Below are 21,742 nucleotides of genomic sequence, written 5' to 3'. Positions count from 1 at the left end.
GGGTGGGGGATGGGGGCTGAACTGGCTGAAATAAAAGCATTGCCTGAAGTTGCCCCCGAATTGTCAAGGCAGCTCTGAGCTCCGTCTCTGCAGCCTGGGCGGGGGGCGGTGCTGGGGCATGTGGACAGGAATATTTGAAGGTGGGTTTCCGGGGATGACAAGCCACGTGGCAGGTAGGGGCTCCCAGATGGCAAAGCGGAGCAAAGAGCAGGCAGCTCCTTACCCTGAGAAAGCACACGTGAGGTCTAGAGGACCCATGTGGGCGAGCCAGACCCAGGCCAGGCCAGGGACGCTGCTCTCAGCGTTTGAGGACCTGCCCCGCCTTGCCCGCCGAAGTCCACCTGCATGTTCAAGCAGCAGCCTGCAGCCCCCGGCCCCCAGCCCCTACACCAGCGCCCCGAGCAGAGTTCCTGGGCAGGCGGGGAGGGGGGGTGGGGGACGCTGGCTCACTCAGCCCCCTGGAAGCCAGAAGCAGGCCTGAGGCAGCCTCTCCCTCTGCAACTTCCTGCCTGTGGGACCTCTGCTAGCACAACTTTGCCGAGCCTTTGTTTGTAATCTGCAAAATGGTGATCAGAACCCCAACCGTTCTGGGATTTGGTGAATACAATTAAAATACTGTCTATGAACATACCCTCGCCACACGTCTTAGTTGGACCTAAATAAATCTCAGTTGACTCGGAATTATACCCACCTGGGCAGGGAACACCCTCCTAACACAAAATGTTAAAAATAAAAGGAACCTCAAAGAGACGGCACAGTCCCGCCTTCCTCTTTCACAGAGAGGAGGACTGAAGACCAAGCGAGGGGAAGGCGGTTCCCCAACCTCACAGAGTCCGTCTGCGGCAGGATCCGGCCTCGGAGCCGCCCGCGGGCTAAGCACTCGTGAGCGCGCGGCGCCGCGTTCGTTCCCAGCCTTCCCGCGGGCGGCCCAGGCGCGACGTCGCGCTGGCAGTGGGTCCCGGGAGGCACAGCAGCGCCGCACCAGCCGAGGGCGCGCGCGCGGGTTCAGAGCCCTTTGCCCAGAACAGCGCCCGCCAGGGCGGCGCGACGCGTCCTCGGTGTCCTCGGCGGGGCCCTCTCGTCGCCAGGGAACAGCACAGGGCGGAGAGCGGCGGCTGCCGGCCCGGCCCGGCCCGGGCGCGGGCTCCCGTTCAGGACGCCCTGTTCCCGGCACCCGTACAGATGTGCCGCTTGGCTCCCGAGCGAGCGTTCGCCACGCGTGGAAAACAGAGCCTCCTTTCCCCTGTGTGTCTGCAAAACTGTATCATTTGCTCCCTCCTAAGCCTCTGAGGACAATGGGGGACCCTATGTCTCCTTGACCGGGGCGCCCAACGGCCCCCCCCCGAGGCGGGGCTCCGGCCCCTGAACTCAGAGTCCGGGCTGGGCCTCCTCGAGGGCGACCCTTGCTGCCCCCCGCGAACCGCTTCCGGCGGGGCGCCCGCCCAAACCCACGGCGGCCGTGCTCACGGGGGGCCCAGGGGACACGCCAAGCGCCTCGGCCGCGTCCGGAGCGACACGCGGTTCCGCGGCCTTCGACGCTGCAACCCCACCTTCCTGCCCCACCGGCCCGCCCTCCGGGCGGCTCAGCGCCTCGGCCTCCGGCCGGTGGGATGGAGGCGACCCCGAACGCACGCACCCACGCGACGCCCGCGACCCGGCCGGCGGCGTGGCCCCCGGCACGGCCCGGGCTCACCAACCGCGCGGGGCGCCCGGCTCCGCCGCCGCACCTTCAGACGTTTCTAGAACTGAGACCAGGCGGCACAGCGCGGCTGTCCGCGCTCGCCGGGCCCAGGACATGCCGGACGCCCGCCCCGGCGCCCAGGCCTCCCCCGCGCGCGGTTCCGGGCGCCCCGGAAAGGAAGCCGGGAGCCTCGTGTTCCGAGCGCTCCGAGCGGCCGCGCGGCAACGAGTGCCCACAGGCCGGGGCCGGCCCCTGTCCCGCCCGGTCCCCTCTGCGCGGGCCTTCGCCTCAGGGCCTCTTCCCGCGCTCGCTCACCAGTCTGGGCGCCTCAGGCAGATGCGGGTGGTCCGCGCGCGCGCGCGGCGAGCCCAGCGCCGGGGGAACAGGCAGCACGCGGGGCCTGGCAGAGTCAATGCAGGGTCCGTGCGGGACCGAGCCTGAGGGGACGCTGAGCAGCCCCTCGGGCGGAAGGCCGGCAGGACGCGCCGCGACAGGGTGCGCGCGGGCCGTGGTCACAGGTGTGAGCAATTCCCTCAGCGGAGAGGCACGCGGAACGTAACCGAGCGCGGGCTGTCGCCAGCACGAGGCCCAGCGCGGGCTCTCGCGAGAATTGAGTTGGCCCGCGGCCAGGGACGCTGGCGCCTCGGCGGCTATCCCGGGTCACGTGAGCGCTCCACAGACGCGCGCAGGGCGTGTGTTGAGGGCCACGCCCCCGTCACCCGGCAGACCCGCTTTTTACTCCGGAGCAGATGGGAGTCCAAATAGAATGTCGCCTTTATTAGCGGTGCAAAAATGATGACCTCCGCGCGAACTCACTGCCGCAGCCGCTCCGGCCGCGACGGGGCAGGAATGCGGGTTCCCACATGCGTCTTCTAGCGGAGCGGTTTGAAAACCAGACAAAAATACCGGGTCACAGTGAACGCGATTTACTGAGCACCTGCTGTGTGCCCGGCACCGGAGGGCGCGTTCTTCGTACGGCACCTCTGTAATCCAGCCCTGAGAGGTGGCCACTGTTGACCCGTTTTTGAGATGACAAAACTGAGGCTTAGAGATGCGAAGTCACTTGTTTGGGGGTCACAGAGAGGGGCCTGCACGTAAGCCAGGTCCGCCTGGCTCCAGAACCTGCGCTTTTTATCCGCCGGGCGCGGAAAGAGGTGGGCCAGGCCGGGATGGGGGCGCGCGGTTGGAGCTTCCTGTCCTCCGCCAAACTAAATGGAGAAAAAACATAAAACCCATTTAACAGCAGTGAGAATCTGTCAACGTCGGTCCTGTGACTTGTGAAGTGGCTTTTGTTTGTGCTTGCGTCCCATGAGCGTTGGGGACAGCTCACCGAGGCAAGCATCCACGCCCCACCGTCGCGTTCCCCAGGCTCCGTGGGAGCCGGGAGCGGGTTGCTCGTGCGCAAGCAGCCAAGAACAGGCTCTGCCCCCGATGTTTGTGCAGGAGCGCCGGTGACGCGTGGACTTGGCAGGGCCCCAGGACACTGCCAACGCCCAGACGCCTCTGCAAGGACGACTGTCGTGCAGGGAGCAGCTGGGAGCCTTGGGCACCCCCACTGCTGGTCCCCCACTCAGGGAGGGCCGCGCAGCCCCCAAGTGTGCAGCCTGTACTCCCAGCTCATTCACTGAGCAGGTTCTTCCCCTGCCTCTGACAACCAGGCCGTGTTAGGGAAAAGCTACAGGTGTCCAGCCACGCAGGCTATCTTGGGCCAGTGGTTGTGCCACCTCCTAGCTTAGAGAGGTCTGCAAGCTCTCTGAGCCTCAGTTTCCCCGTATGTAGTAGAGCTGGCCTGGCCGCCCTGCCCTGAGTGCGTGTCTGTAACATCCTAGCAAACTAGGTGGTGTCTGTAACATCCTAGCAAAACGCAGTAGGTCTTACCGATACACTGTGGCTGTCACGGAATCAGTTTTCAGCTCTATGACCAGGTCTTCCTCAGGGAAGCAGCGGGTCACCCGGGCCTCTGCCAGGGTCACGCAAGTCAACACCAGGCCCTGACCCTGGACATACAGATAGGATGGTGCCTCTTTCCATAGACAACCCATACGCTCCTGAAAACGTCTGAGCAGGGAGCCCCTACAAGAGGAAATAGGGTTCCTATGGGAGCCCACTTCTGCCCTGGTGGCCACACCATCACCAGCCCTGTTAGTCTGGCCTCCTAAGCCTCTGTCAGACCCCCCACGTTTGTCCCTATCGCCCTCCACCGCTAGGGTCCAGGCTGCTGTTGTCTCTCATCCAGACTTGGGCGCTGGCTTCCTAACTGGCGTACTAGTCAGAATGGGCTGCGTTATGCTGCATTGACAACCAAGCCGCACCCTGAGCTTGGCGGGCAGTGGCGGGGAGCACCCAGTTCTCATCCTGTGAAAGCTCCAAGTGCTGTGTCTGCACCTGCCTATCCAGCCCCCCCCCCTCCACCCAGCCATGAGCACCTTCTCAGCCTGCAGCCTGCAGAGCACTTTCCACACCAGGCATGTCCTGGCAGAACCGGAGGGACCCTGCAGCCGCTGTGGGACACAAGGAGGCAGGCCCCTCATCTGGTGCGTGACGCTCAGGGAGACGGAGCTCGTCTCTCCACCGATAGCTCGGTGTCTGTTTCTCCCAGGCTCTGCGTTCTGACGGCTAGTAAACGTCAGGGCCGGAACTTGAACCAGGCCTCCCAGTTCTGGGGAGTGGACGTCCGGGCCGATGGTTACATTCAGAAAGTTAATATGTTAAAGACGAGATCTTACTAAGTCAGCAAAGCTCACGCAACCTGTTTCCCCTGAAAAACGAGATAATTGTTTTCAAAAAGATACTCCCCAGTTGAGTTCTTATGGTTTTCAGATTGGAAAATCCAACGCGGACCTTAAAGTAAAAGCCTTTGACAATTAATTGTAGAAGAGCGAATAAAATGATATCTTTTGTTTTTACAAAGAGAAGCTGAAGGGCGCCCATCTCCAGACGAGTTCATTCAGCAAACACCGGTGGGTGGGAAGGCGACGGAGCAGGCTTGTGAGCTGTGACAGACAGAGCGATGTGCGTGCAGGGCCAGCCACGTGTGACTTCCGTGGTCTGGAGGAGGACCCGTGAAAGCCTGACCCAGGCCCCCAGGCAGCGGGCCGCGCCTCGGGCAAGGCGGACCCTGAGGACAATCACCGGGCTTTAACTTCGGGCCTTACAGTCGCTCCTCTCACCTCCCTCGGCCGCGTGAGTGAGTGTAAGCTGAGCGGCGGGTCGGCCCAGCAGCCGGACTCCGCCCTGGGCTGGTGGCGGCGCCTGGGAGCTGGACAGGGCCTGAGGCAGGCGCTCAGCTTTCGGGTGGAGGCCTGGGAAGTCTCAGACTTGAGAACTCAGAGGCGCGGGGTGGGTGGAATGCGGCTGCTCGTCCCGGCGGGGAGAGGGTCATGAAGTGGGGTCCAGCCCGGCTGTGTAGCCCCACCGGGTGAGGGGAGTTGTGGGGGTGCAGGCAGGTCAGGCCTCCCTGGATTGGTCAGGAACACCCATGGGGCCGGCAGAGGCAACCACGTCCACCAAGCAGGCCCGTTTGGGAGATACTGCACCCCGTGCGGCCCCACTGTGTGCCAGGCACGAGGGCGGCGCAGCCAGGCCAGAGGAGCCTACAGCTGAGAACACACTGTGCTGTAGAAGTGGTGACAGAGGCTGGGAGACACACCAGAGGTCACCTGGCCTGGGACAGGGTGGGACCTCTCCCCTCAAGGGCTGGAGAACAGAGCGCCTTCCCTGGGATCCTAAGGGTGAGAGGCGGGGTGTCCAGGACGACGTGAGGAGTGGCCCTTATTGGGGAGCAGAGGGGAGAGCTGGACTCCAGGCCAGGGCAGGCGCTGGGACGCACAGACGCACAGACGCCCAGACGCAGAGACGCACACGCTGGCGCCCCCATCTGGTTCTTTCTAGCGCGGCCCCTGTGCACTGCCGTGAGGAAGAGGGGGCTGGCCAAGGAAGGCAGCCGGGGAGGAGGCAGGACCCAGCAGGGAGAAGCTGGCCCTGGCTGGCCAGGGCAGCAGAGCAGGGCGAGGGAGGGGCGAGGCTGACCACGAGTGTCGGCACCCAACCCCCGCCTTCGGAGGGCGCGGCGAGCAGAGGCCCAGTGGGTCTGGTTCTAGCCAAGCGGGATGAATCGGCGGGACGACACCAGGGCTGGGGAGGCCAGAGGGGGCAGTTCCGCAGTCCAGGTGGGAGACGCGGAAGCTCTGAGGCAGGCAGTGGCAGCGCAGCCGGGGGGCGGGGCGCAGAGCTGAGGTCTTAAACAGCACAGAACTCGGTGGCCAGCTGACATCAGGGATGAGAAGGCGCCCAGAGCCGAGGGGGATGTAAAGAAGCCAGAAACCGCTGATTGGTAAGAACCCTTTGATCGGGGCACAGCTGCCAGTTCGCAAGCCTCTCCCGGGCCTCACCCTCACAGCAGGAGCTGCGTCCTGTGTGTATGCAGCTGCACATATGGTAGAGGTTTTGATTTTTTAATTTAAAACAACAGAAATTGACTCCCAGTTCTGGATCCCTGACGGCTCCGGAGGAGAGTTTTTCCTGCTCGTTGCTGCGCCCGAGGGTGGCGGGCGCCCCTGGGTGTTCCGTGGCCGCAGACGCCTCTCCCCCGTGTCTGCCTCCCCGCCGACGCGTCCAGATCTCCCAGCGTGACCTCCTCTTGACTTGATTTCATCCGCCAGGACCCGATTTTCAAATACTCACAGGTCCCAGGCAGATGCGGACCTCAGGGGCTCTGTGTGTTCAGGCGTGGGAGCGAATGCACACGGCGGCGCGCGTCCGGGGACAGGCTGAGCGAACCCGTCGCGGGGCCCCTGCGGATGATTCCGCTGGTTCACAGACCGTCGCCGAGCACCTGGTGACCCAGGAGCTTCCACAACACTCTCGGTTACCACACGCCCCTGTGAGGGGGGCGATATCCTCCCCGCTTTGTGGGAAAGGAAATACAGGAGGGAAGAGACGGGGCGGAGGCCCCAAGTCTGAATCGTAAATAATATATTTAAACCCAAGTGGCACAGGGGGCTCCCCGGCCCACCGGTTTGATGGAATGTTGCTAGGTCTTCCAAGAAGTGAACGCCAAAGGGTTCCGTGGGGAACCCAGCTGGGAAAAGGGACCTTCCCCGCAGACTGCTCAGTGCCTTTACAGGGTGGTGGGCCCCCCCACCGTTCTCCCTGAGGAGTCATAGACGTGGTTCCTGACGAGCCAGCGCCCCGCCTCTGCGGCCCCAGTCACCACCTTTGCCCTGAGAGGCCGGCTCAGCATCCCCTGCTCGGGGCCTTTGCTGTTAATCAATTCATAAGCCCAGCTCCTGCGTCCTGGTGACAAATGCCTCCCGTCACCTGGTCAGCCAATGAAGGCTTCTCGTGCCCAGGCCAAGGGCTCAGAGCCAGGCTCACGGTGTCCCCTGGTGGGGAGTCGCTTACTTGAAGGACAGGAGCCCGTTCAGAGCAGCGTACGTGAGGGGGGGCCCCGTCGGAACCGGGGGTGGTTGTCAGTGGAGCCCAAGGAGAACGCGTGCACCTGAGGCTCCCACGCGGGGACTGGAGCTGTCCTGTCACCCAGGCCTGGGAGCCCTGCCCAGCACCTGCGTTAGGCCCCCGAGTCCCATCTGCCCACAGGTTTCTTCATTCCCCCCCCCCGCACTGCCCCCCCCCGCAGGCAGTGCTCAGCGAAGCTTTGTTATCTGGCTCCTCCGCCTTCCAGCTGTGTGGCCTGAAGCAAATGGCGCGCCTTCTCTGAGCCTCAGGTTCATCCGCTGCAAAACAGGTCTTAACACCTGTTCCCGCCGGGGGATGTGGGCATACACAGGTCCGGGGAGACGCACAGGCGTGTGTCCGTCCTCTCCTGAGACGGGGGAAGCACCAGGGACCCACCTGTGGCTCCGGTTCCGCCTGCTTCCGCCTGGCGGGGAGGGGCGCCCACCGGAGCCGCCTGAACTCAGTTCTTTGAGGCTGCGGCTGACATTTCGTTCCACAGCCCCGGTTACCTGTTTCCTAGGAAACAAGTGAGAGACATTGACTGCAACAACCCACACACACGCACACACACACGCACCCTGGCTGCCACCCAGACTGACAATTAACAGAAATACAGTAAATGTCAGCAGGAGCTAAAAATAGCTTACGCACCCCACCTTGTACGGCTGCTCCCTGCCGCCCCGACGCCCGGGGACAGAGGGACCGGGGGCCCCACCGGGACCTCCTCGGGAAGGGCAGGCCCGAGGGTCACGGCCCGGCCCAGGCCGCCGGCAGGTCACCTCTTGTTTCTCGAAGACCAGACTCGGGGGCCTCCACAGGCCGCCCCAGCCCCGCACAGTGCCCAGCACCCCCTGCCTCGCTGCCGCCTCGCCAGCTCCCCTGGGGCCGAGGCTGGCCCCCCCGCCCCACGCTGCAGCCGGGACAGGCAGGGCCGCAGGTCCCCGACAGCCAGCCCATCCCCTACCCCCCTCAGCCTCTGTAAACCTGCCCTTTGTGCTGCTGTGCCCCCAGTTTCTGGCACCTCCCCACCCCCGACTTAGGTGCTCAAGCTGGAAGCCTGGGAATTGACCTTTTGGCTCGCGCGTCCCTCTGCTCAGCCCACCACCCTGCCCTGCCCCCCGCCCAGCCTGGCCCTGGCGCCCCCGCTCCCACCCCTGACCCCAGACTGATGCCTGTGCCCCGGGAAGCTCTTCTCTCCCGTTGCATGAGGGCCGCCACGCCCAGGGATGACCGCAGCCAGGCGCGTGCTGGGCCTCGGCCACGGCTCCAGGAGCTTCACCAGCATGAGCGCACGTAACACCGTGACAGGCACCTGCCGTCTACCGCGCGCTCCCCGGCTCCCTGGGAGCTGGGGACAGGCCAGTGGGCGACAGTTCTTCGTTGGGCACCTGCTCGCAACGCGGGCGGCGTCCAGTGGGCTCTCCTGGGGCCCGAGTCTGTCTCTCCCTCGCGCCGCCCCCAAGGGTGCTGGGTGAACGTGGGCTGTGACTTACGCACGTGCTGCACGGACTGGGTGCCTCCGGGAGGCTCCCCTTGCGTGTTCCCCACGACACCCCTGGGGGTGGAACAGTGGCTGTTTCCGCAATTTGTCGGCGAACGCGGCTTTGGGGGTTCTCGCAACACCCCGAGCAGAGGCCGTGTCTCACCACACAGAGCCGCTTCATCGAGACCCCGAGGGCGCGGCGCTCCGGCAGTCACGGGGAAGGCGCCGGTGCCCGGCGGACGTGGGACGAGCGCTTTGCAAACAGCAGGACGGGCAGGCGCCGCTGGTGCGGCAGACACCCCGGTAACCGGAGGCTTCCTCTTCCTGCAGCATTACTTCACGGTTAACTTCAGCCACGAGAACCAGAAGGCCTTGGAGCTGAGGACGGAGGATGCCAAGGACTGTGATGAGTGGGTGGCAGCCATTGCTCATGCCAGGTACATCCTCCGCCCCACGGTCTGGGCCCCAGAGAGGGAACCCCAGGGCCTGATGCGGGGAGCCCACACCTCCGGAAGGGGGAGCGTGGCGGAGGGGAGGAGGGGAGAATGGAAGCTTGTGGGGGCTCCCTCAGAGCCCAGGAGCTGGGGGTCCGCCTCCCGGGGGCCACAGGGGACGGGAGGCCGTGTAGAGCTGCGTTGCTTCAACCAGCCTCGCTCCTGTTTTCCTGTTGGGAACCTGAGTGCCATTCGGCTGGGTTGTGGGTTTTCTGGATACACCACCAGGTAAGGCTAGGGTGGGGCTCTGAACCAGGCGTGGCCACATGTTGGCCGCGGGGCCACCAACCAGCCCCGTGTTCCCGCGGGGCCTGAAACCCTCAGCCCCTGAGCTCTGAGGCCTGGGCGGGGGCCCTGCCGTTCCCCTTGCTCCCTGCAGGCGGCCCCTCTCCTGCGGGAGCCTGAAGGCCGGCAGAGAGCAGGGTGGGCGTGGGTCCTGCAGAGGATGGAGGCTCCATGCTGGACTGAGCCGTAGGGTCCCCAGCTATCACCCCAAACACCCCCTGGCAGAGCTGAGGACTCTGGGGGCCGAGACACCCAGACCAACCCCTCTGAGCGGGAGAGCTTCCTGGCTCAGTGGCGATACCGGGGTTTCTGTGTCGGTCTCCCCGTAGAACATGGGGCGGGGATGATGCAGTTCTTGGCCGCCCCAGGGCCTGAGGCTCGGCAAAGGTGGGGGTCGGGAGCACACGAGGGTGCATGCACGGATGGAGATGGGCGCCAGGACAGGCACTGAGCTTGTACAGGGACGGTGGGGGAGGGTAGATAGGGGATCGATGGGCAGGTGTTGAAAGGAGGGATGGACAGAAGGAAGGAAGGATCACCGACGGACGGATCCCACCACCCTTCCTTGATCTTTGGATCGAGCCAGCTCACCAGAAGCCCTTTCTGATGGCCATGCACTGGCCGTGGCCCTGAGGTCAGGGGATCTCCGTCCCTGTCCTCAAGGAGTGTCCAGATTAGCTACGGAAACGAGGTTATCAGACAAGCACTGTGTCTGGGAGTTGGGGCCCTCTCCCGGGTGCGGTGGGCGGAGAGCCCCACGTTGGCTGGGCCCCCAGGGCCAAGCCGGCCGCGTCCTACCTGCCGCGTGCACCTGTCCACAGCTACCGGACCCTGGCCACCGAGCACGAGGCCCTGACACAGAAGTACCTGCACCTGCTGCAGATCGTGGAGACGGAGAAGACGGTGGCCAAGCAGCTGCGGCAGCAGATCGAGGACGGGGAGGTCGAGATCGAGCGGCTGAAGGCAGAGGTGACGGCCGGCCCGGGGCCCAGGCCCCCTGCCCCCCCCGAACCCCAGGTCCCTCAGGGTCAGCGGGCACAGGGCGGGACGGGGGACAGCTCTCAGCCACGGCTGTGCCAGCCCGCACACCTAAAATCAGCGACACTGGCCGAGTGGGAAGGCCTGCGGTCAGGGCGGGGTGCGGATGCCACCCCCGCCGCCTAAACTGCCGCCCGGCGCGAACCCCGACCTCTCTGTGCCTCCCCTTCTCGTGGGCCTTTTATCCCCGACCCTCAGAACTGTGAGGACTGCGCGAGATAATTTATGGACAGATTCCTAGTTTCTATGACAACAAGCAATTGACTCAGCCTTCCTGTATGATCAACCCTGGGCTCCGGGGTGCGGGGGGTGCAGGGTCCCTGGCAGGTCACGAGGCTGTGGCTCCTGGCTCAAGCCCAAACAGTCCCTTCCCTCGGCAACGCACAAGGGGAGCTGGCCAGGCCGTGGTGACCGGGCAAAGCCTCCTGGAAGGAGTGCGGTCCGAGAGGAAGCGGCTCCTTAGAAATGCAGAATTCCGACCGGTGCCGACCTGCTGAGCCAGGATCTGCCTTTTAACAGCAGCTCAGGTTTCAGGAAAGCTTGGGGGGCTGGCTCTCAGCCCCTGCAGGGCCCCTCACAGCTCTCCACCCCCAACAGAGGGGTCTCAGGACCCCCTGGCCACATGGCACAAGGACGGTGACCTCGGAGCCGAGGAGGCGAGAAAGGAAACATCCTGCCGTCAGGGCGCACCCGGCGGTGGAAACCGCAAGGCCCTCCCCGGAGCCGGGGAGTCGCTGTCCCCTCCCGCCGTCCCAGCCCCCCACCAGGCACCCTCAGTCAGGCGGCCGCAGCCCCCACGGACGCCCCAGTAGGAAGGGCCTGCGGGCGCCAGCACCGAAGGGCTCTGGCCCCGCGGGTGCAGAGGCCCCGCCTGTTGGCTCTGCCTGAGCTCCTCACGCGGCTCCGGGCACGGACACTTGTCCCGTCTCTAGACCTGCCGGTTCACTCTCGGACGAGGGCCCTCTGCAGACGACCTCGGGGTCCCCCTGAGCCCGGCACACCCCCCTGAGTCCAAGCTGAGCCCCCGTGAGGGACCCGCGGTCGCGCCGCAGACCAGGTCATCAGCTAATGGTCCGGTGTCACCCATGCACGACAGGCCTCGGCCCGCCTGAGCACAGCCTCACCCATCACCCGGGCCCCCGCGGCGCCGGTGGCTCTCAGCCGGGCGCCTCTGGGCCTCCGGACGCGCTGGCCCCGTGCAGAACGCCCTCGCGCCCCACACGTCCCTGCCTGGGAGCCCTCCCGGGGGTTCCCACCCTCGGCGTGCCCCCCAGCCCCGCGGGAGCTCCCCGAGGGCAGGCCTGCCTCCTCTGTCACGCAGGCCAGGCACAGAGTGGGCGCCCAGGAAGGGCTCCCTGGGCGGAAGGGCTCACTGCGGGGGGCGCCAGAGGAACGGAGGCGTCTACCGCTGAGGTCCGAGGGCAGGGCCCGGGGCCACTGGCACAATAATAGGGCTTCGTGGGGACCCGAGTCAGGAAGTGAGTGTGTTCGCGCCAACATAGGTGTGGGTTTGGGTTGTTTATGCCTTAAAGGGATTCAGGCGCCTGGGGGCAGGGAAGGGGGGTGCCAGGGCGGTGGGGGCTGGGAGCGCAAAGCGGGTCGTGGGAAGAGCCGCGGGCGCGGGAGCCCTGCCGTGGGAATTTGGAGCGATGCTTCCCGCTGAGTGCGCCCCCTGCAGGGCAAAGGACGGTCTGCAAGGCGCTCGGGGACGCGCTCTGGCTGCAGCCTCTCTGTGTCTCTCGCAGGCACGGGGGCGCCCGCTGGCGCCGGGTGGGCTCCAGGAAGGTGGGCACAGAGCCCGCCGACCAGGAAGTCAGCCACCAGGTGGCGGGGGCACCGAAAAGCCAGGCAGTGAGGAGCAACCCCATGACACAGTCAAGGTCTTAGACGGTCAGAGCTGGGGGAGACCTAAAGGTCACCCCCAGCTCTGGAGTCCCGGATCCCCTGCAAGGTACCCGCCTCACCCCCCTCGCTGAGGGGACGGGCTGATGCAAGGCTGCCGTGACGGAGTGGCAATCTGCCTCCCAGCGGCCCCGGGCTCCTGGGGTTCGTCCTTCCTCATCGATGCCAAACAGCTTCCCTCAGGCCCCGCCCCCACCCTTCCTGAGGATTCCGGGGGCCCCCTCTTCCTACCACCACCCGCTTGCAGACCCCACTCCCCTGGCTGGACACACCACTCCCTGCAGGCGTCGCAGCTTCTCCCGGGGGTGACCACGTGGGCCTGTCAGGACCAACTGGGTTATGCCGCGTAACAAACGAGCCCAGCGTCCTCGCAGCTGGAAACAGCAGAGGCCGCTTTCTCAGTCACACGTCTTCTCACTCAGAGTGGGGGCCGCGGGCCGCTGGGGCCTCGTGGTCCTGTCAGGGGACAGGAACGGTGCAGCTGATGAGTGACAGAGGACCGTGCCCAAGCCGGGCCCTGGTGACGACCCGCCGTGGCCCCAAGCCCTGGACACAAGCCATGGCATGTCCCAGACGTGCCGGAAGGTTTGCACAGAACAAAAAGGGAAGAAACAGTACAGAGATGAAGAAAAGACGTCCCTGCCTCACGCCGCGCAGCCTTTCCTGCTACAAGGACCACTCGGTGACATCTCCCCTCGCACCCCCATGTGTCATTTTGTCGGTGGTCTCATTCATTACCTCTTGCCCTACGACGCCCCTCACCCTCCACGCAGAGTGACGTGCCGGGGCCGCTCACACCCGCTGCAAAGAGCCAACGTTTTCGAGGACTTGCAAGCTCCTTCTTCTGCCTCTGGGGCCTCGCAGTGGGTGAGGGGCCCTCGGAGTTTCTCTGTCAGAGACCTGGTCGCGACGCATTTACCAAAACCCCTTTTTCAGGACCAGCTACGTACTTTGCAGGGCCCGGGGCAAAATGAAAATGAGGGCGGGGCGGGGGGGGGGAGGCTTTGAGAATTTCCAGGCAGCCGCAGGGAGCCCTGGACCACGCCCTGGGCCCTTCCCAGCCGGGCTCTCTGCTCAGCCCCCACCCAGCCGCCTCTCCCCGGATGCAGCAGGAGATCAGACCAAACAAAGTCCGCGTGAAACTTCACAGAGTCTGTTTCCTCCCATCTGAACAATCCCTTCAGGCCTCATCCTTCATAACCAAAAGCCCCCGGGACCATCCAACACAAGGGGGCGCCTGCCCCTCAGAAGGAGCCGCCCTCCTCCGGCGTGCTCTGTGGGGCCCCGTCCCCATTTTAGCAGCTGCTTCGCTTGCGTTTTTGATTGGACGTGAACGTGGCGAGCTAAGGCAGGTCCTGCAGGGCAGGCGTTTAGAGTTCGTCGTAATATTTGATTGGTTTGGAAGCGCTCAGCATCCTTCCAGGCCGACGCTGGTTTAAAATAAAACTTCGGCGGTGGAATCAGTTTGGCAAACAAACTTTGACATGGACCCCAGTGTGTAAAACAGGTCAAGGAGGGGCCAGCCCTGAGGGAGACAGAAGAAGACACTGTGACCCTCCTCCACGCAGCCCTCCCCGCTGCCCCCACCGGCGCCCACCCTGCAGGGCTGGAGCCCTGCCCCCCACCTCGCCTCCGTCCAGCCCCCGCCCCCCGCGGCCCTGGCACACAGGGCCCCGTACCTTTGTTCACACCACCCTTTCTACTGCAATTCCTTCCTTGCCAGAGCCACCTGCGGGCTCCTAGTTGCCCTTCAAAACCTCTTCTGGAAAGCCCTTCCGCCTTCTGTGATGGGACCTCTACCACAGCCGGTGCACACCCTGGCCTGGCCTGGCCTTGTCGGATCACACGTGGCCTCTGTGGGTGTCCTACCCACTTCTGAGACTGGAAACAGCCCCAGGGACCCTTCCGACTTCCCCACCTGCAGCCCCGTCCCACCTGCGCCCAGGACGGCGCCCAGCACGGCGCCCAGCACGGGCTGGCACCGAGGGAGAACGAGACCGCGTCTCCCGGGCTTGGAAGGGGCCACGGGGACTCGAGAAGGGAGGAGAGGGAACCGAGCCATGTGGCAGCTGGTGAAAGGCAAGGCATGCAGGGATCTTTAGCAGAACCGTGGCTGCGAACACAGAGAAACCCTGGATTAATTCCGCCGTCAGTGGCTGCAGCAGAGGGCAGCGGGGGCGGGGCCGGTGTGAGCGCCCCAAGCGCGCGGCCCCGAGGGGCGTGGAAAATGAGGGCCAGGAAGGCCCGCCTGCGGGTGGCGAGTGGGCGGCTGGGCCGCCGGAGCTGGACGCTCCCTGGCGATTCGGGCTGTGAGCCAAAGTCCCAACTCTCCATGGCCAGTGGTGACAAGGGCCAGCTGAGCAGCTCCTGGACAAGCCACCAGGGGCGTCCATGGCCAATCCATCCCAGAGGGGACCTGCTTCTGTGCGCTCACGCGGGGCCCTGCTGCCGTCGGACACTGGCTCCCCAGAGGGGTGGGCTGGCCGCCCTGCAGGGCTCTGCGCCCCGGCCTGGTGCGCAGGCCCCGCGGCCGCCGGTGCTGCCTGCGCAAGGAGCACAGCGCCTGGCCTAATTGCGTCTATTTTTGCCCTGGTCCCCGCTGGGCGGATGTCCTGGAATGCCTCTCTCTGAGCACAGCACCGTCAATTTTAAACACAGGTTCGCACACCCACGTCGCCCAGCCGCAGGGAAGAGGGGCGCCAGGTGCAAACCCCGAAACCTGCAAAGAGAGCAGACGGGCGGGGAGGCGAGAATATCAGGCCACCCTGCGCGTGCGGACTGGGCGTGCCCGAGCCTCCGAGCTCTCCAGGGCCGGGCGCGCGCGCGTGTGTGTGCGCGCGCGCGCTCCTTAGCCCCGGAGAGTACAGATCAAAGGATCAGCCTTTATTTCAATGTGCAAATGTTCTCAGAGAATCAAAACACCGGAAGAGGGGGGCACTGGGGAAAGAAAAGCGGCGGCTCCCTGCCGGCGCTGAATATTTCTCAGTCAGATTATTTTCAGCGGCTCCGCCGAGCGTCGCCAGGTAATTTTAGCAACGCGGGAGCGGAGAGCGGGTAACGGCTCCATTCTGCTTTCAAAGTGCTCTTTTCGCTGAGTTGTGAGCCCATTCATCCTGCGGCTCCGCGAGCGGCTTGAAGGGGGAGCCGGCTTGGTGGCAGCCTTTGCGGGCTCCCCTGAGCTGCTGTCTGTAATTTTTTTTTTTTTTATTGATTTCCTTTTTGTGTTTTAGACAGAGAGGGCGCGACATCGATTTGTTGTTCCACTCACTCGTGCCCTCATTGACTGATCCTGACCGGGGATCAAACCCAAAACCTGGGTGCGTTGGGACCGCCCTCTGACCGAGGCGTCTGCCGGGCGCTCCCTGCGGATGTGGGGGGGCCGGTGACGGTGGTGTTTTCCTCTGTCTGAGGTTTTTGTGGCTCTGGGTTTTGTGTTTTTTTTAATTCACTTGTTCACACGGCCAACAGTGTGTGCGGGGCGCCCAGCGCGGACCTGCAGGCTCAGGGGCGGCGGGAGGGGGATCTGCCCACCAGGGGCAGCCTCGGGCCTCTGCTGTGCCCACCGCTCGGACCCCCAAATCCGACGGAGGTTTTTAGAGCAGCTCTGGTGTTCGGTCCCAGACTGTCCCGTTTTCCAGCCCCGCCATTTCTAGGCGGGGCCCCCGGGCAGCTCCAGCTCAGGGAAGGCCTCCGGGCCGGGGCCGGGCCGGGACAGCCGCGACCACAGGACCCCACCGCGGCCACCAGCATCCTCCGGCCGCAGACTCGGCTGCCCGTGGGGTTGGTCTGAAAAAGAAAGGGGCTCCAATGTCAACGATTTTAAAACCAATTAAAAAGAAAAAGAAATAGACTCCCAAGTCACCATCAGTAGATGAATGGATAGCCAAGTGTGTTCTCTACGGAGAACCGGAGCCCACTCAGCCTTCCTGGGAGGGAAAGCAAGTCCTCTCCTGCTACGACGTGGATGAGCCTTCGGGACAGGAGGCTGAGCAAAGCAAGCCAGTCACAAAGGGACAGATACCGTGGGATCCCCGTTAGATGAGGGTCCGAGACGGTCACGGTCACAGAGACGGGGAGTGGAAGGGGCTCCCGGGGCAGGGGCAGGGAGGTGGGGAGGAGGTGCTTGAGCAGTTTAGAGCGTCCCTTTGGGGAGATGAGAAGGTTCTGGAGCCGGGGGAGGGGCGGTGGCCGCATAAAGACGTGAACCATGGTGCACTTAGAACTGGGTAACACGGCAAGTTTCTGTGGCACGTATCTTACCGCCATGAAAACCCAAGAATAAAGGCAGCAGTGGTGGGGGGTAGGGAACAGGACCGCAGATTTAGGCCACAGCTCCCAAGGGGGCAGCCGGCTGCGCGCGGCCCAGAGCGCGGAGGGGCCTGGCCGAGGCCACTCGGAGCCGGGGCCCAGCGGCGGGGCGTCCAGGTGGACAGGACCCCGCCCGGCGCCCCCCCTTGGACGCCGGCCCCCGCGCGGCGCCTGCCGGCCGGGCCCTCTGGGCAACTGACCTGCATTTCTCTTGCAGATTGCGTCCCTGCTCAAGGACAACGAGCGAATCCAGTCCACCCAGACCGTCACCCCGAACGACGAGGACAGTGACATCAAGAAAATTAAGAAGGTCTGTACCACCCCTCCAGCTGCCCCCCCACCCCCCTCACCTCAGCTCCCGAGACGGAACCAGCACCCCGGTCCAGCCATCCCGTCTGGTCGTCCCTGTGACGAGGGTGGCTCAGCCCATTTTACAGGTGAGAAAACTGAGGCTCCGCCAGAGAAAGAACCAGAACCCAGGCCGTGGGACCTCAGCCCGGCTGGGCGCTTTCCTCACAACACCAGGCAGCCTCGCCCAGAGTCCCCCCGGCCCCTCCCCGCGTCGCCCCCTCGCACGGCCCCCTCCGGCCCTCGCAGGCCTCAGCACGGGCATCGGCCTCTGTAAGACCCCACCGTTGCTCCCGCCGGTTTTGCCCGTTGGGGTCCAGAGGGACGGACATCTCAGAAGGTTCCAGGGATCCACCTGGCGGTGGCCAGCACCCTGGGCCCCCAGGGGCTGTGGAGGGAAAGCTCACGGTTCGCGCCAGACCCCAGGTAGGGGCCTGCCTCGCCCTGAGAAGAGCAGGTGGCTCCAGAGAACCCACCTGCGGAGCCTCCAGCAAAGGGACCACGGGCGGCGCAGGCTCCCCGGTGTTGGGGCTCTGAGCCCACCCCTTGTTTTCCCTTTTTCATGTGTGACCAGGGCTCTAAGAGCCAAACAGCTCATCCACGCGTCAGGATTTCTGGCTGCTCACAGGCAGGAATAGCTACCGTTCGTTAAGTCCTTTCAAGGAGCTTTGCTGCCGATGAGTTAATTCCTAACGGCAAACCCCCTGAGGCTTTATTATCTGCGTCTCCCATGGGAAACTGAGGCCCAGGCAGGCAAAGTGGCGCGCCTGGGCCACACGGCGGCCACCAAGCTCCAGAGCCCACTCCCTTGGTCCCTGGGACACACCACGCCCTGGAGAGGCAGGTCCCGCAGCCCCGGACCCCCCCCCCGCGACAGGACAGGCGAGGAGGTGCAGCCCCATCGGCCCCCACCCTGCCGCCTTCGTGCACGTCTAGGACCTGCCAGGCCCCACGGGCACTGGGTCGCCCCCCAGGCCCGAACCAAGCCCCGCGAGGCAGCGACGCCCTGGCTGTCCTCCTCAGGGCGGCCCCCGGGCTCCCCGCCCCCCACCCGGCACTGCCCGGCACCCTTGCACCAGGTGCCCCGGGGTCCTCCTGAGCGGGGATGGCGGGAAGCTTGGTGGCACCTGATTGGAAGCGTGCGCCTCTTAGAACCATTGTGTGTGCCTGAATGGAGGCCTTTCCCCAGATCCTGCCGAAACAGGGCGGTGCCTGGACCCGAGACAGGCGAGCAGAGGCGGGTGGGGAACAGGAGGGGCGGCCCTGGGCCGGTTCTCGGAGGCCCTGACGAGGCCCAGGCGGGGGAGCTACTCCTTCCCCGTCTTCTGTTCATTTAGTCGTCACCTTCTCCCCAGTGAGCTGTAATAGAAACTTCTGGGCTCTCAGGCCAGCGGGATTGGCCGAAAAGAGGTGCGAGCCGCGCCAGCTCGCCCGGGCGCTCTCTATCCTCACCCACCTCCCATTACAGGGGCTGGGGCCACACTTCAGAGAGTGTTTCCGGAGTAGCCAGGGGTCTTGCTAACACGCAGAGGGCTGGGGGGGTGGGGCAGGGGCCTGCGTTTCTAACCAGCCCGGAGCGGAGCCTCAGGTCGGCCCCCTTATCCAGGCGGCAAACGGGCTCTGAGGGACCCGGAGCCTTGCCGGGGACATCGCGGGCAGCGGCGCCAGACCTGGGCCTCGTCTGTGCCCTGGTCCCTGCGAGCACAGCCTGGGGGCTGGTGGTGCGCGGTCCCCGCCCCCGGGGGCCCACCGCCCATGACAATGACCGCCTCCCTGTCTCCCCGCCACGCGGCGCCCAGGTGCAGAGCTTCCTGCGGGGCTGGCTGTGCCGGCGCAAGTGGAAGACCATCATCCAGGACTACATCCGGTCGCCGCACGCGGACAGCATGCGCAAGCGGAACCAGGTGGTGTTCAGCATGCTGGAGGCCGAGGCCGAGTACGTGCAGCAGCTGCACATCCTGGTCAACAACTTCCTGCGCCCGCTGCGCATGGCCGCCAGCTCCAAGAAGCCCCCCATTACGCACGACGACGTCAGCAGCATCTTTCTCAACAGGTGAGCCCGGCCCCCGACCCTGGGCGAGAAGGAGGACCCACACCCTCGCTGAGCCCAACGCCGACCCAAGCCCCCATGTAACTCCCGCCAAGGGTAAATGAGGAACCTCATTTGTGAGGAAGCCCAGGAGGGGGGAGGTGGCTGAGGTCATGGGGCAGAAGCTGCGCCCCCAACAACGTGGGGCCCCGGGGGCGGGAATGCAGAGGAGGCCCACAGGGTGTCTGTCTAAGTGCTGGCTCTGAGCTGGGGCCAGCTGCGCTCCCCCAGGAGACATGTGCCATGTTCAGGGACATTTCTGAGTGTCAGCACTGGTGGTGGGGGAAGGTTGCCATGGGCATCGGGGGTGTAGAGACCAGGGATTCCGCCCAACACTCTGCAGGGCCCAGGGCAGGCCCCCACGGGGGGCCGCTCCGTGGGGGAGGTCGGTGGAGTTGAGAGGTACAAGCCACGCCACAGAAAGCTCACTGTGGCCGCGGCCGGTGCGGCTCCGCTGGTGGGAGCGCTGTCCTGTAAAATGGAAGCTCGTGGGTTCAGTTCCCCGTCAGGCCACGTACGGGAGGCAGCTGATGGATGTCTCCCTCTTCTTCTCTCCCTTCCCCTCTTTCTAAAATCAATAAGCAAGTCCTAGGGCGGGGCCCGGGAGCGGGGACTCGGGGCCCACCACGCCGTGGCTTTCTCTTTCAGCGAGACAATCATGTTCCTGCACCAGATCTTCTACCAGGGCCTGAAGGCCCGCATCTCCAGCTGGCCCACGCTGGTCCTGGGTGAGTCCCCGCCCCCGCGCCGCCCCGCCCCGCGCCCGCCCTCCCAGGGCCACCCCCCAGGGCCAGCCGCCCTGTCCTCTTCCGGAGTGACATGTAGGGTCCCCGTAAGACCCACAGAAGCCCAAGAGGAAAGAGAAGTTGGCAAAAGCTCCATTTCTAGGAGGAAGCGATGTATTTTTAGTTCTTTATCCGCTTTTCCCTTTTAAAAATAATATATATGTATGGGCTTGAGAAAATTAGAGAATCCAGAAAAGCAGAAAACATTTAAAAATATCAAGCATAGTTCTGCCTCCCCAAGATACCACTGTAAACACTTGGGGGTTTTCTTCCAGTTTTTCTTCATCGGCCGATCTCAAGGTTTTTCTTTTCCCCCCCCCCCATTTTACATAATTGCAAATCTTCTGAATACAGAATCCGAATCTTGCCGCGGGTTTTTTCTAACCACACGCTGTCGCGTGTTTTCTCGGGCTCGCTGACCTCCGTGTGCTGCTCCTGTGCCCACAAGCAGGGGGCGTCGGCGGAGGTTGTCACGGTCCAGCCCCCGGCCCGTCGGGGCGCAGGGCAGGTTTGAGTGTGGGGGCTGGAAGGGCAGGGACGCCGGAGGAAGGGACAGGCAGGGGGCAGAGACACACAAGGCTGGGGGGGGAGGGGCCGCGTCAGGAGACCGGGTTCCAGGCCACCTACCGACTCACCTGTGACCTCAGAGAGGCGCTCTCACAGGCGGGGCACCTGGGAGGGAGGCGCCGCGGGGGTGGGCAGAGGGCCATGCGGCCTCAGCGCAGGCACGGCCAGGCCCTCAGCTGACCCCACGGGAGCTCGGCAGCTGGGACGGCCCTTCGAGGTCAGGCGTGGGGCGGCCTTTTCGCCCCACCTGCACCCGCCAGCGGTGCCAGGCAGCCTCCTTCAGCCAAGCAGCTCCTGGCCGGGGCCCAGCTGAGAGCCATCGGCCGCTGGCACCCCCGCAGCTGGGGACCGAGTGTCTGGGTGCTGAGTAGGCGGGGACAGGGGGCACCCGCAGCACCTGCTGCACCTCCTCGCTCCGACTCCTTCTCTCCATCCCTGCAATTCTGGTGCGGCCCCCATGCCAGGGGGGCCTCCTGCCTGGCCCGAGTCACCTCCAAAAGCGAGGGCCGTGCGGGCCGGGGCCCCACCCCCGTCTCCCAGGCGCCCGCCCGCTGACCCCGCCCTCCCCGCAGCCGACCTGTTCGACATCCTGCTGCCGATGCTGAACATCTACCAGGAGTTCGTGCGCAACCACCAGTACAGCCTGCAGATCCTGGCGCACTGCAAGCAGAACCGCGACTTCGACAAGCTGCTCAAGCACTACGAGGCCAAGCCCGACTGCGAGGAGAGGACGCTGGAGACCTTCCTCACCTACCCCATGTTCCAGGTGCGCCGGCCACAGCCGGGGGTGGCGGGGGAGGGGGGCCCTGCCCCCCTGTTGCTCGATGCCGGCGTCCTGGGCGCGGAGAGAGCCCTTCCCAATGCTGCTTTGTCCCTCTGTCCCCCTGTCCCCTGCCCCGCTGCTGCAGATCCCCAGGTACATCCTGACGCTGCACGAGCTCCTGGCCCACACCCCGCACGAGCATGTGGAGCGCAACAGCCTGGACTACGCCAAGTCCAAGCTGGAGGAGCTGTCCAGGTGAGCCGGTCGGCGGCGGGGGCTCCCCCGGCACGGGCCTGGGCTGAGGATGCCCCACCCCAGGGGGCTGCGCCCCCGGGGGTCATGCGCGTGCTCCGGGTAGGATTCCAGGGGCCGGGATGTGGGGTCCCCGGGCGCAGAGCCGCGGTGCTCAGCCCGAGCCCACGGGGTCCAAGGCAGGCCCGTGTCCCAGGACAGAGCCTGCTCACGCCCTCCGCTCTCAGCTGTGGCTGTCAGAGCTGGTGGCTGCAGGCGGCCCCGAGGGCGTCCTGGGGGGCTGGCCTTCA

General features: G+C 65.0%; 1 protein-coding gene across 1 annotated transcript in view; it reads left to right on the top strand.

Moving 5' to 3' along the window:
• Window positions 1–21,742, top strand: part of RASGRF1 (Ras protein specific guanine nucleotide releasing factor 1) — a 46,195-nt gene that overhangs the window by 1,770 nt on the left and 22,683 nt on the right. The window contains exons 2-8 of the mRNA XM_054588356.1: window positions 8,952–9,058; window positions 10,222–10,369; window positions 16,866–16,958; window positions 18,796–19,049; window positions 19,734–19,813; window positions 21,010–21,203; window positions 21,346–21,455. Coding sequence (XP_054444331.1) covers window positions 8,952–9,058; window positions 10,222–10,369; window positions 16,866–16,958; window positions 18,796–19,049; window positions 19,734–19,813; window positions 21,010–21,203; window positions 21,346–21,455 — 986 coding nt within the window. The remainder of the gene's footprint in view (window positions 1–8,951; window positions 9,059–10,221; window positions 10,370–16,865; window positions 16,959–18,795; window positions 19,050–19,733; window positions 19,814–21,009; window positions 21,204–21,345; window positions 21,456–21,742) is intronic.

Source organism: Pteronotus mesoamericanus, unplaced genomic scaffold (genome assembly GCF_021234165.1).
Source record: "Pteronotus mesoamericanus isolate MK-2021 breed Mesoamerican mustached bat unplaced genomic scaffold, CSHL_Meso_final contig_1242, whole genome shotgun sequence".
In the NCBI taxonomy this organism is placed as follows: Eukaryota; Metazoa; Chordata; class Mammalia; order Chiroptera; family Mormoopidae; genus Pteronotus; species Pteronotus mesoamericanus.
This window is presented reverse-complemented; position numbering and strand designations above follow the sequence as displayed.